Source organism: Falco biarmicus, chromosome 4 (assembly GCF_023638135.1).
Source record: "Falco biarmicus isolate bFalBia1 chromosome 4, bFalBia1.pri, whole genome shotgun sequence".
Taxonomy (NCBI): Eukaryota; Metazoa; Chordata; class Aves; order Falconiformes; family Falconidae; genus Falco; species Falco biarmicus.
The window spans coordinates 41,946,045-41,960,381 of NC_079291.1; the positions used below are offsets into that span (position 1 = coordinate 41,946,045).

The 14,337-nt window shown below is 37.7% G+C and overlaps 1 protein-coding gene across 1 annotated transcript in view; it reads right to left on the bottom strand.

Annotated features, from left to right (window-relative positions):
- Positions 1-14,337, bottom strand: part of NEBL (nebulette) — a 269,698-nt gene that overhangs the window by 188,277 nt on the left and 67,084 nt on the right. Inside the window, exon 3 of the mRNA XM_056336349.1 lies at positions 1,553-1,637. Coding sequence (XP_056192324.1) covers positions 1,553-1,637 — 85 coding nt within the window. The remainder of the gene's footprint in view (positions 1-1,552; positions 1,638-14,337) is intronic.

Below are 14,337 nucleotides of genomic sequence, written 5' to 3' on the forward strand. Positions count from 1 at the left end.
ATGTAGGTGAAATCTTATAAAGTCCCAGTGGGTAAATTCACCCATGATGTAACTGATATCCTAGGAATAAGCGACAGGGGCAGCCATAGGCAAAGCACACACGCGACTGCTTTAAGTTTGGGCCAGAGATTTGTATATATCCACATGTACACGGGTGCGTGCACTGATACAAAGGAGGATACAGTGAAAAAAAGACAGGAAGAGGAATAAAATTTTACTGCTCTCCTGAACCCCAAAATTTTCCATCAAATCACTAAAAAAACACTGAGGTCAAAGTTTGTATTCTTTTAAACAAATCTGTAAAAAGTATAGTTTACAAGTTCCTCTTAACTCTGTAACAGAATGGTAACTATGGTAACACAGAACCACTGAACTACAAGAAAATTAAGCAAACTCCACTCTAAAATCCACTGACATCAAGAGGAGATGTACATTCCACAAACTGTCCTCTTCCCAGGTGGCAGAATTTCAGCATGAAAGAATTTCTGTAAGTTTTATTATCAATAATTGCAATGGCAAAACATAAAGAAAAGTAAAACCCATGTATCATGCTAAATACCTGTGCTAGCATTTCTCGTTAGGTATCCTTTGATTTTATCCATTAAACTACAGCGAGGTTCCCAAACAAGAAAGCTCTTTTTGCCTGCTCTCTGTTTTCTGCTACGGGTTTTTATTACATTAATTGAAAAAGATAATTTGTTAATTTCTAATGAGAAATTGCAACTAAATCCACAGTAAAACCACAACAGTAACAAAAAAACCCACAACTGTCACATGATAAAATGCAATCAAATATTATCAGTTGTCTCATCTAGCCAGGCAAACTTCCAGCATTGTATACAATCAAACAATAGGAAAGTGATATTGGGGGGTGGGGTGGGAGAAGGGGGTTGTCCATATATTAAGGAATTAATAAGAACTGTATGCTATGGACTACTGAGTAACAATAATAAACAAACATCATGCTTGGGTCACATAAGTCTTCATTGCCATTTTCTTCTCCCCTACCCTCCCCCCTTTCTTTTTACATTTTAACTTTCATGTATTTCTTATTAACCTGCCTAAGTTTTGATTAATGTACATTTATCACAACTGGCTTACAGACTGCTCCATAAACTGATCATTCAAACAGTTCAGTGCTGACAAGGCTTCTAAATGTTTGCTAATGACAAATAAATTGTTTGCTAATCACACAGACATCTTATGATCAAGTTTGATGCAAGCTAACAATAAAGTTTGTTTAAGGCAAAGGAACCCTCTGGGTTGAGCTATAGCATTTCAAACATTAAAAACTACTTAGATACTTCGTATACTGTTGAAAATGAAGGATTTCAGTGATGTCAATGGACTTACAATAGTATGGCAACTAGTATAAAAGTGAGATCAGGAATTAAACCCAGTTTTGCAGTATTACACCAACCTACAAACATTTTTTACAACTAAATTAGAGTACTACTATGTATCAGTACAAAGAAATACTAATACTACTTAGAAAACAGAGAACTGGACTAACAGTCTAATATTAATGAGACAAAATAATTATTTGATTTACCTGACTTTGCAATTCACTTTGTTGCTTCAGGCGAAGATTTTCTGGTGTATCAGCCACTGTAGTGAAGGACTGCTTTGGGTAATGTCTAGAAGAAGAAGCACAAAGCCGAACAGTAAATATTTACACATGCTAGAAAGTCAAATGCATCCCAGCACTCTTTCCTACAGTGTGCAGAAGTCTTTCGTGGTTTCATGCGTTTCTGTCAGAAGTATTTACTCTGAAAATATTATGTCAGTCATGCTTGCAGAAACATGAACACGTTCCTGTAATGAGTCTAAATCCCACCCATTCATCTTGCTCAGACTGCAGAGACCTACCAGGCAAAATTTGTTTTCAGTAGTGAACAAAACTATGTTTAACTGCATTGTCTTGGTATAATCATGTGCTGAACAAAGACTAAAAGGCCTTAATATAGAAGTGTTCTATGGAAACTGAAGCAGTATCAGTGAATACAGCTGGAATACCATGGTGTCTTAAATCCATTAGTGCAGAAACCAGAAGTATCAAGGCAGGTAAATTCCAGGTACAGAAAGGTCAAATGCTTTAATGGTAAATGTGTGGATACAGGGCTGTGATGTCCAGTACCAAAGGCTGTAGTGTCTCAGAACTGCAATCTATCAGGCATCTCTCTTTTCATTTGAAATTTTACACCTTAGACAACTTGAATAGTCAAAAATCCTACTCATTTACAGAACCATGATTTATTCATTTTCATGGATCCATCCTGCAACCTAACAGCCAAACAAAGAGTTCTATTACAGGAAAGACCACAAAAAGAAAGAAATAACAAAATTAAACAGCATATCCCAATATATAATAATATACCAAAATAGGTGTATTATTATGAGCCAGCAACACTACGAAAAAAATTATTCTTACTAATTAATTTCCAGCACCTTTAGTCTCAAACCAAAATACACACCTTACCACGTGAGGCATTCATGCCTTCGGTTACAATTCGCAGCATCCCAATGTCTGCCACTTACCCTATCTGCGCCTCTGACATTTCAGAGGTGAAGACAAGCATAGCATTTTAGACACAGTAACATTTGCAGTTTAATTTCTACAGGGGGAGTAAGCAGTAAGTAAGCTTCTAAAGACCGAGGATATTCAGTATTAAACGCTTCCATGTTCAAACTGCAGGCTATCTCCAATGTGTCCTTTCAGCATCTAGTTCAGTTGCTATAGCTCCCATCAGAAATTTTCTGTGCCTTGTAAAGATGATACATACTTTACTTCAACATTGTATTTTGTTAGAAGGTTTTATTTTCTGTTTGCAAGTTTTATTTCCATGAAGTGTGTGGTTTCAGTAAAAAACAATTCATTTTTATTTGGGGGGGGGGGGGGGGAACCATGTGAAAAATTAAGGAAAATTGCAGGTTTTAGCTAAATGCTGAATGTTTCCTGCTCAGAAATGCAAAATAAATACTTGATGAGAAATTCTGCCTGGATTTCATCCAGTCCACTCTTTGCTACAGGCCTGATTCCCCCTATCAGACACCATCTAGCATTGCCAGACCCCTACACTGTAGCATGATGGAGTAGACTGATCTATCAAGAGGCTGTGGAATATTCTCTCATTTATGGTGTCATCACACAGGGAAAACAGTAGTAGTACAGGACAACCTGGGGGTTTCAGGTTCCCCGGGACTAGTAACTGCCCAGAAAGAGAAAAGATGCAATACTTTGACTGAAAGAAGCTTTTCCTGACAAAAATGTAAGAGCCATCCCAGGTTGGATACCAGCAGACAGATGAATAACACCACTGTAAATTTAAAAATTTACGGTGAAATACATTTCCACCTATTATGTTAGCCACTTGCCTCAGACAACTCATGTCACTGAAAACAAGATTTCTAGGCAGGACATCCACCAGCCCATTCTTTTGTAGTTAGAGCCAAGCCCTCACAAGTCCCACCTAAGCTGTAGCTTTGACCAGAGAAACGCCTGGGAGTGCTGCATGCACTTTCTTCGTTTTCAAACCAGGTGCTCTCCCACCACCGCCCCCCTTACAGCCAGAGAATGCCAGCTGGCCAAACGGCTTAGCCACGGCTCCAACACACAGGGAGAAAGAACTAGACTTTGCTTAGAGGACATCAACTGGATTCAGCTCTTGCATGAAGCAGATGGTATCAGCACGGTGTAATACCTTGGGACAAGCAAGATACTTCCAGAAGAGCTTCTTTTTTTTTTTCTTTATTTCATCTCTCCTATCTCACTCTTCCTTCTTCTGTATAAAGCAGAAACACAAATGCTAGACTGGCCACAAGGAGGGTCATAAGCCCTGTTCGGAAAACAGCAACGGACAGATGGGGAAGGCACCAAGCCACCTCCCAAGCGGGGCTTGCTGACACTCAAGGCAGATTGTAGCAATGAAGAGCATAATGCACATCTTAAAGAACAGCAGCCTTTCGGATATCCGGCCATGAGATATCCATGGATAAATCATGTAGATGACAGAATCCCTGCCCCTAAAAAACAAAATCAATTGCCACACATGCAGTTCAAAAATGATTTTATAGACCTGCTGAATGCCAAAAGCATCCCCATAAACTTTCATAGCACTGCTTTTCACTGTGGTTACACCCCATGACCCTGGTACTACGATCACAGCAATCACCTGTTCTTATCCTTTTCAAGGTGGAGAGTACAGAGTGGGAGTCAGCCTAGGTGGGTTTTTGGCCCAGTCCCCTGGTGAAATGTGGACAACACAGAGGCAGTTGTCACAGTCACAGCCCCCAGGGACCCCATCAGCAACAGCAGCAGAGAACATCTCTCTGCAACCCCAGACTCTCAAATCAAACCTCCTCTCTATTCTGTAGCCTAGGAACACATATCTTGTCCTCATCACACTCCAGCTTTTACTTCTGATTATTTGCAAAAGAAATGGTTTCTTCCACAATTAGTATTCATAAGTTCACCGCTATTTCAACAGTCAGAGCAAACCACTTGAAAACCAATGTATCTAAGATCATTACTTATTTTAGAAACAGTGGCTCTATACTTCAACTAAAAAAGGTATGCTTAGCCTTAAACAAGCAGTGCTTTATTATGCTTGAAATTAGTATGTAAACTGATTGTATCACAGAAAAGTATTTACACTTGGCCATGGAAGTAAACAATACACATGACAAGCGAAAAAACTTGCTGAAATTTAAATTGGCCTTTAAACTGATCATATTAACCACTTACCACAATGTATTATGGTGATTAAAAAAGAACCATTTAGCAAAATTAAATTAGCTGAACATTCTACTAAGGGTTGTCATTTTATCTGCAGCTGATTTATGAAACCACCCACACAGTATATCAAACTAGACATACATGGCTTTAGATACATCCCTTCTAAATTTATAGAAATTCTTGCCTCAAATACATTAAAAAGACTAGTATTAAATTTAAATTCTAGCTTCAGCATTCACATTTGTTTTAAGCTTACTGATAATATGTCTTCAGGATCATTAAAAATATCAGTATTTAAGATATTAAATTATCTGAAAACTATCAAAAATGCTTTGTACCACTGGATACTTTTGACTGAAACACAAGTTTTAAAATTACGAAATCTGCTTTTTAACTATCAGTTTAAGGCTATATGGCATTTCATTACAATGTTCTGAATAAGGAGAGTAACTTGTTGGCAACAGCCTTTAGTTCAAAAGGCTGACAGTGCTATCATGGTGCCTGGTAATCCGTTGCTTAGTTTCCCTTTTGTCCAACATGACGTCTTGAGAAAAAGCCAGGAATTGGTTAAAGAGGTTGATGTCATGTCAGCTATTTAATAGCAATGTCCAAAGGATTATTATTTTTTTTGTTTTAAGTCTTTGTTAGTAGTCTAAGTCTACTTAGCAATATGTCTTGCCACACTAATGCTATTAGGATTAATCCTGTATAAAGATCTATACAAGAAGTCGCAGAACAAATCGGGATACACAGTATGGTGTGTCTGCTGTGGGTTACTGTACTGCCTGCTTCAGCTGCACAGCTTGATTAATAAATCAAACCACAACTCAATCTCTCATATTCCTCATAACGAATCTCCTTCACTTTCAATATATGGAAATAGTATCAGTGAAACCTCCAAGAATTCAGGGAAGTACCTGAAAGTTTCCTAGCTTTTCTAATGACTAAACATAGAAATTTTCCCAAATATCTGTTTAGCTGTAAGGTTTTCATCAGCTTTTCCATGCTTTCAAACCAACAAAATGGATAAAAAACATGTTCTGTGAGATAATGGGATGAGGATTCAGCCTCCACTCTTCTGAAAAAGGTCAGATGCAAAGCCTGAGATAAATTCAAGCACGTACTGAAATCAACTTGCTCATACCTCATTCTGACTTATCCAACATTCATGATAGGACTAAGACATTTTTATGTGTGTGTATTTTCTAACTGTAATGTTAACTGTTCACAGTTACAGAACTATAACCCTTGTCAGAATTATCGGATATCTGTTGGGTTACCTCTCCCCTAGAACACCTATCCAGTAAATTGCATGCAACATAAAATTTGTGGTATCTTTTAAACGAGAACAGCCACAAAATACAGAAATCAAAATTATTCTCCTAAGCAGAGGTTCAACTCCAACACATGTTTTCATAACATAAATTCCCCTCACTGGCTGTCACATTAGGCTGTATCTGTCCTTTCCTAATTTTTGTTTGTAATACCTGTTCTTCTAATTAAAGCAAACCAAGCAAACCCTAAAAGATAAGGAGATTAAAAAAAGGGGGAAAGTGTGAACAAAAAAATAAAAACAAAATAAAATTAAACCAATCTTACAAGAAGTATGAAAAACTATAAATGCTAGTTATGCTTTTAGAACTAGCAATTCATTATAGCGTACACTAAAGTTTCAAATGGAAATTAAATAGTGGATAATGATGTAGCAGTTTGGATCCAACCCAAGCTCACAACAACTGATAGACAGGTCGGGAAGCTCCATCTTGGACCTGAATGGGCCCAATCTGTTAACTGTGATCTAAGCCCACATCCACAAACAGCATAAAAACACAGGGGGTCTCCAATTAGCTCTCAGATAAAAGACATGAGATGAAATAATTTACCCAGGAAAAAGGTGACAAGGTACTATGTTGTGGTCACCAGGGAATGTTTAAACTGGCAGCTTCCCACCAGGTTTGAAGATGCATAGGATTGCTTTCCTCTCCTTACCTTGAAACCGTGCCATTCACAGAAAGACATGCAAGATACGCAACAGCAGAGAAAGAAGCAGCAGGAGAGAAATCTTGCCCACAGTTAACTTCTTGCTTTGAAATTCTTGCTGGGTTGCACTTTCTGCTCCGAAGCTCCAGGAGGCATTTCTCTGGGTTTTCTGTTTTGTATTGAACTTTCTGTGCGAGATTACTTAGTTGCATGTAATCATGAAGGCTTTAGGAGGAGGAATAATGTAACTAGTGGATAATACAGCTTTGGTACGGCTGTACTCAGTCAATGAAGTAGACATGACTTCTCCACAAATTATTGTGAAGATGGCATTCTCTTTGGCTATTGGTATCTACCCCACTGTATGAAGAATAAATACTCTAGCTGCAATTAGTTTGCTTTGGAAAATACTTTTCCGTCTTTGCCTTCTATTGTCCAAGGGACTTACTTTTTCAGATATTTAATTTGTGCATCTGTACTTCTTATTTGAAGTAAAAGAGAAAGTTGCTCCCATATGCTAGCTAAATACAAGTTCCTGTTCATGAGAAAATTCCCCTAGAGAGAAGAGTTTGTATTGGTTTGGAGGAGATTTAGCAAACAGTAAGATCCTTGAAAAAAAAGAAAATTACAAGCAAGGATATTCCACTTGCTTGTTGGGGTAAGCCATAACATACTCCGTCCCGGAGCAAGCGAAAGGCCACAGATCACACTATCATATAACCAGACAGATGTTGCACATCACTGTGCTACCAGACCTGTGCTTGATCCCTGTCTACAGAAACTGCTATCTGGGGTTCCCTTCAAAAGCTAAGGTTAGGGACCACATTAAATATTCCAACTGTATCTGGCCCCAAGACACAGGTTAGTGCCTTAGTGTCCTCTGCTAGAAGCTGAAAAAATGAGCCATTTACTGAAAAACAGCAAGGCAGAAAATGATGTTTACATTTTAGAGGAAACAGTGTAAAATTTGAGTAGCCAATGCTAGTATCAAATTTCATTATTCTTATCACTTGAAATTCCATACAGAAATTGTACTGTATCAAAATAGTAGGGTGGTTAGCTCTGCAAATGTACCTCATACAATGAAGAACACTTGGAATCACAGAGAAGTGGACTACATAGAAAACTTATAATCACTGGCAGAAGGAGCAGCTGTAGAAAACAGGTCTAGGCAGAAGATCTGGAAGGCACAGTAACTTATTTTAGAATTTAAAAAGCTGGTTTCTTTTGAAGAAGTAGTAAAATCTTGTGAATTTCCAACATTTTTACAGCCTGTATCCAAAAGCATCAACATTGATCAAGTATTGGCTGTTTTAGGGAAAACGTGTAGAGGTAACAACATTAAACTATTTCGCAGTTACCATACCAAGATGACCAAGAAACCTACACCAAACACATTTTCAGGTGTCAGTCAGCAGATAAATGGGTTGTCTGAATTTGCAATGCTCCCATACCAAGGTTTTAATTTCAACCAGCTCCCCTGAAAGCTGCTCTGAGTAGGGCTGGTGAAGACAGAAGGACAAGCGCCACCAGACCACCACTGGCACCGTGTCACACAGGCAGCTGGTCACATGCTCTAACCACCAAGGAGACTGCTGTCTTCCTGCTTCCTGCAAAAATTGTTTCAGAATGAAAAAATCCTCCAGCTCTTTGATGTTACTCATATTTTTCCCATTTCTTACATTTTTCATTTGACTCCCTTATACAATTTCATATCTATTATACATAGAAAGATACATTGTTAAGGCGATGAGTAAGTCTCGCTTCTTAAGAAATGCAGGTCAAAACCTTTTCATTTTAAAGATTTGAAAACATACAGCAGAAGGGAGGCACAGTTCATATTTAAGAAACTTACCATATAGTTAAAATAACTGTTATAATACAGATCTCAGTATATATATAAATGCATCCACATTTAGCAAAAAGATCAAAAAGAGTAAAATCCAAGCACCATGGACGTCAAAAGCAGAACTGCCTGAATTTTCAATGGAGCCAGGCACTCACCCTTTCAATAATTTACCTATTCCTCAGCTACGGGATGCCAATGGTTGGGGAAAGAAAATGAATCGGTAGCATACTGAGAACTGCTGGGTAGCCTGGAGCTGTGCAGGAACCCATCAGCAGCACAGTAATTGGTATTGACAACAGATCAAAAAGTGAGAGCCACTGCTGGAGGTGGATCCAGAAAAGATGCACAGAAAGTTCAGGGAGACCTGGAAGATGGAGATGACTGTGGCAGAACAAACCAACAGACCAAAATCTGGCTACAACAGTAAAATCTGTTGAAGAGCACAGGAAATCAGTCAAGAAGGGAGAAGACACATGCATAATTACATTTGCCACCACTAGGCTGCTCTCAGGATATCACTCAGTGAGTTCACCCATAGCTTACCTGGGTTTATATATTACCTAGACACAGAAAACCCCACAGATGTTTAAGAAAACTTTGCTTTTAAATGTTTTATTGTGGTCACCAATGGCAAAACAAAAGGGTGATACCTCCATATTTCCAAATTCTTTTGTTCCAGATGGTGTGATTATTACTATTTCTTTCAAGATATCCAGGAGACAAAAGTTCATGAATATGACCGGCAAAAACACAGACTGAATCTGAGTTTCTCACTAACTTCACTTGCTGATTTACAGCAGCAGATCTAGCAGAGTAAAAAACCACACAGTATGACCCACAGTTGCTATGGTCTATGTTTTTTTATCCCTTCAACACCTCGCTATCCTTTTTTAAGGATGTCAGCAAGAGTACACAGAGACACACCATAAAAGCAAGATGTTTTGCACAGGTCTAAATGCTTGGTCTGCCTACTTCAGCATAGCCCTGCCACGCTACATATAGATACACATCTACATATTTATCAAGTGCAGGTTTGTCCAAGTTCTAGGTTTGACTGGAATATACTACATGCAGATAGCAGTGGCAAATTTTCTTACAAATTTTCTCAGCTTTCCTATTAATTATTCTACCTGCAATGGATCAGTATCTCAAGCGGCATGACACTGAATTATGCAAGTAGTTTCTAAATTCTGCTATTATAATATGATAAATGTGCTTCCCCCCTCCCAGTTCTGGAATACGTTCAAGTAGTAAGAACTTTTATCCAAAAAAAATTATTCATGTAAATGCTTCCTCTGCTTACCACAAGCCAGTATTTCTACTAACTCCAGGGATTCCCATCTCACATATCAAGACTACCAAACTTTGGTGTGTTTACAGGTGAAAGTTTTGTGGTTTCCTTACTTCCAAATACTGTAATTCCATCAACTCATTTCTAATCACAGGTACGTATACCTAGATCATTTTTATAAATCCTCCTCAGATAATAAAATATATTTGTATTCTGTGAAACTGTACAGGTAATTTTATTTAATCATTTCCTTACCAAAGGAACACCACATTATTTGTAAAGATGCAGTTTAATGTAATGTAGCTTAAGCATCATTTCCTTAATGCTTCTACAGCACATCTATGCTTCATACACAGTAAGGTACTTTTAACAGAAAGTCATCATTTCATCAGAGCAGCATTATAGCTCAGCCTGCCACACTTAAGCAACTCTTTCTGGACTTGTATAGCAAGTCAAGCTTTCTCATGACTAACGAAGACATGAAAGGCCCCCCCCAAGCAGCAGTTTAAGGTATGCTATACTGATCTCCCTTCAATGTTAACCAAGGAGGATTTCAAAAGATCTATTCACATTAAAAATCATGGCATAACAAAGAAATGGCATAAGATAAAAATTACATTCAACATATGAATATTGGAAAAATACTGTTTCAGTACTGCAACAGTTATTTACAAAGGAAAATTGTAGGGACAGTAAACACCACACCCCATCTGGTGCAGAATTTTGTACAGCTCTATGGGACTGCAAGTCCTGACAAGCAGATTGTAGATCAAGCTCAATTACAGGTTCTGCATCTAACTGGTCTTCTCTGTGCCAAAACATTTATCCAGTTGGGTAACATTGTCTAAACTCCTTCCATAAGCAGAAATTAAAGCTACTTTGCAAATATCCAAGACTCTTTTCATTCCTGCCTGGAATTAAGAGTCCCACTCAGTTAATGAGCATAAGAAAAGCTGTTTCACCTGTGAATTATTATTTTTTTTCTGGGCTTTGTTATTAATGATCTCTGCAGCACACCAATGGTTGTCATTCAAGACAAACTCAAAACACTGTGCTCAAGAAACACTCCAATTTCCTCTGTTCATTTTGTCATGCTGCTGAGGAAATCTTGCCAGTAACCACATATTATAAACACACATTTAAGAACAGATCAGGCAGCTTCAAAAGCTTGCAGGCAATTGGAAGCACTCAGTATGGGGATTTAGAAGCGAGACCTCAGCCATCTTCGTTCCACACTACTCCCTTCAGAAGCACTGTTTCTGCAACCAGCTACAGAAGCGGATCTCAGATACTGTAACTTAAGTAACTTGGACACTATTAAAAAACCGGGGGAGGACACCTGAAGGGAGATGGAAACAACTCATCTCCAACCTCTTTAACCCTAATTCCAGTGTTTTAAGCATTTGTCCTCTAAAATTGTGCCAACATCAGCAACTCCAAGCTAGCAGCAAAGTACATTAAACAGAGTTATGTTTACATGTGTACTTGAGGAAAAAAAGGAAAAGCTGTTTTTCTGCCAAGTGGAAAAGGACAGAATTAGTAGGGCAGAGACACCATTCTGCTTTTCCACTTCTAACAGGGTTGGCAAATAACAGCATACACAAACTCACAGCTGATAAAAATTATTCAGTATTTCCTTTTTTCAGCCTCAAAAAATAAAGAACTCAACCTGTTATTAGTACCATTTTTCTATTTTTGTATTTTATTTATTTAGAAATTATTTCATCTTTGGAAGGCTTTCCAGGTTTTATATGGTACAAGTTTCAAATCAGTTAATACTACAAATTTATACCTTGAGAAAGCATAGACTTCTGTTTTTACATTAAATACAGTATTTTAAATCATTTCAAAATTTTACCGGTTGCTTGTTCACACATTGTAAATTTTAATCAACTATGTTATCTGTACAGCTTTATAAACTCTTGCCTTTAATGTATCCATTTGTATAAAATTAGTATTAGTAGAACAAGAAAAAATATTATACCATGCAAGCATTTTATAAAAGATTGTTTATGCTATTATAGCATGTAAGATTTCATATTACAGCACATTTACCTACATAAAATTATTGGATGATACATCCAGCTTTCGTTTGCAAATGAATACTCTCAGTAAAGCCTGCTTTGGTCTATTCTGCTGAAAGTGTAAAAGAATGTAAAAGCAAACGCTGTAATTTTTAATGTAAAACCTTGGCAAAAGTCAATGCATTATTAAATTAATACAGTTCTATGTAGCACTTCATAGGCCCCTCATGATGACCGACAGCTCTGGCACAGGTTGTCATACTTCACAGAAGTCTGTAAGTACCGAATTCTAAAGCCTATGTAATCAGATCAAAGCGCTATGTTTGGGTTTTTTGTGGTTTGCTTTTTTTTAATTTACCATGAAAAAGCAACAACCAGGTAACATTTTCCCTAATACCTTGCAAACACCTCCAGAATTTCTGCATACATTATGTGCTCTGCTCCTCATGGACTGTTACTTATTTTGAGTAGAATCAGATGCAGTTGCTATCACTAATTAAACACTCCATTAGTACTGCTACTAAGTTGCTGCTTTGTCTCTTTTTCAATGTTTGAAACTATACCATACCACCATGTATCTCCTCAGTGAAGTACAGGTATTGGTGTCACAGCTCTTAACTATTCTCAATAAAGACTTCGGCGAACAAATGAGCTTTAGGTAACTGATGGAGCATGAGCTTTCTCATCACCTTCTTGGACACTGATACTAAATTCCACCCACATACTGCTTCAGTCTCTGAAACAGTATGCACTGGATGTCATCCAAGGTGACTTCCACAAGTTTCCACAGAAAAACAAGAGGAACTTCATACCATCTGCTGAGCTTTTCACTGCTTTAGCCTGAAGACCTCACTGTCGATCTGCCTCTCTCAACAACTTAGATCAAATGGCAAAGAAACATTTTCCATCTCTACTCTTGGACACAGCAGAACAGCTGATGAATGGTTGCCAATATCCTAACAAATTGGTCCTTTAAGATGCAAAACAGTCACAAATAAAACTATGTTAGCTGAACAACATACAAGAGAAATGCAAACTGTTCCTAAGTATATTTACAAAGAGAGCATAAACCAAATATTTTAACTACAACAAAACACAGAAGTAAAAGTAATTTCCATGAGCTGTGTGAAAATACTGCCTACAGGAGCAGACGCAATGTCACGCTGTTAGATCAAGTGTGAAAAGGTGAATTATGGGATAGACTGAGAAGAAAGCACTGAACTCATTGTGAAAAGACATGTGATAGTGTGAGATGAAAGGAAAAGCTCGTGCTCCAAATCACATGGCTTAGCCATTAAATAGCATTTACACCACAGGAACACAGAAGACCTGGGAGGGTATTCATAAGCATGAACAAAAGAAAGTGAAATGAAGTTTCTCCTGACTCTCCTCCTTATTCCTAAATGCTGCAGGCCACAAATCTGTCAGGTGTCACTGAGCCTCTTCTACACCTATTACTACAATCCCACAAACTCATCAGACAGATCCTCCACGGCCAGAGCCCTCAAAGGGCAACTGAGTATGTATCTTTGAGTAAGAGACAGAGAGGTATGACAGGAAATGCAAAGCAAAAGATTTGCAGATGCTGCACTGAAGTTCACAATGACTTGCAGGAAGTATGTTCCCAGCTGAAGCTTGCACATGAACACCTGAAATTAGTCTCATGGTTGAAAACCTATTGTTTGTACTGTAAGTACACAATCAGCACCGCCTCTTTTCCCTGCTACAATAAAAGAAAGTTAATTTATTAAATGATCACCTTAGGAAGTTAATAAATCAAGGTTGCACAGAGATTTCTTTAAACTGACCGAGTTTATTTCAGCTGGTAAATTATTTTTTGACAAAATTGGGTTTTGTCCTTCTGCTATTTCACTACAATGCTCATTACTTTCTTGCCAAATATTGTTCCAATTACGCACAGATTATTACTAACAAAACCATACAAAAAAAAGCAAAAATAAAATACTTGTTTTATAAAAGCAAACAAAAAGGCAATCAGGAAATAATTGAATTATTTGTAAGCAACTGTAAGTCAGTTTCCACAGAATCACTAACTATTCCATCGGGAGTTAGATTATTTTTGTTTCCCACAGATCTACTGATAAATCCATGCGCACAATGAGCCAGTCAATCCTGTCTGTACACAGAAAAGCGAAGTATCTTTCCACCAATTTCTTGCAACTTAGTGAGGAAGAAGCCTGAAGCCTCTGAAGCAGTTCAGTGACTAAAATCACCTGAGTGCCAGCAAACTCACATCAAATCACTTGTAAAGCACATGGCCTCCTCTATAGGCCTGTTGTAATCTACACTAAAAAAATCTTAGATAAAAAAAAAAGTGTTTTCTGTATATTTCAGAAACAAAAACAGTATTTTAAAGCTTAACAAGCCATAAGCCTTCTGCCAAAACTGCACTGTGTCGCAAATGTCTCTTGGATATATAATTATATTTCCTTACTTG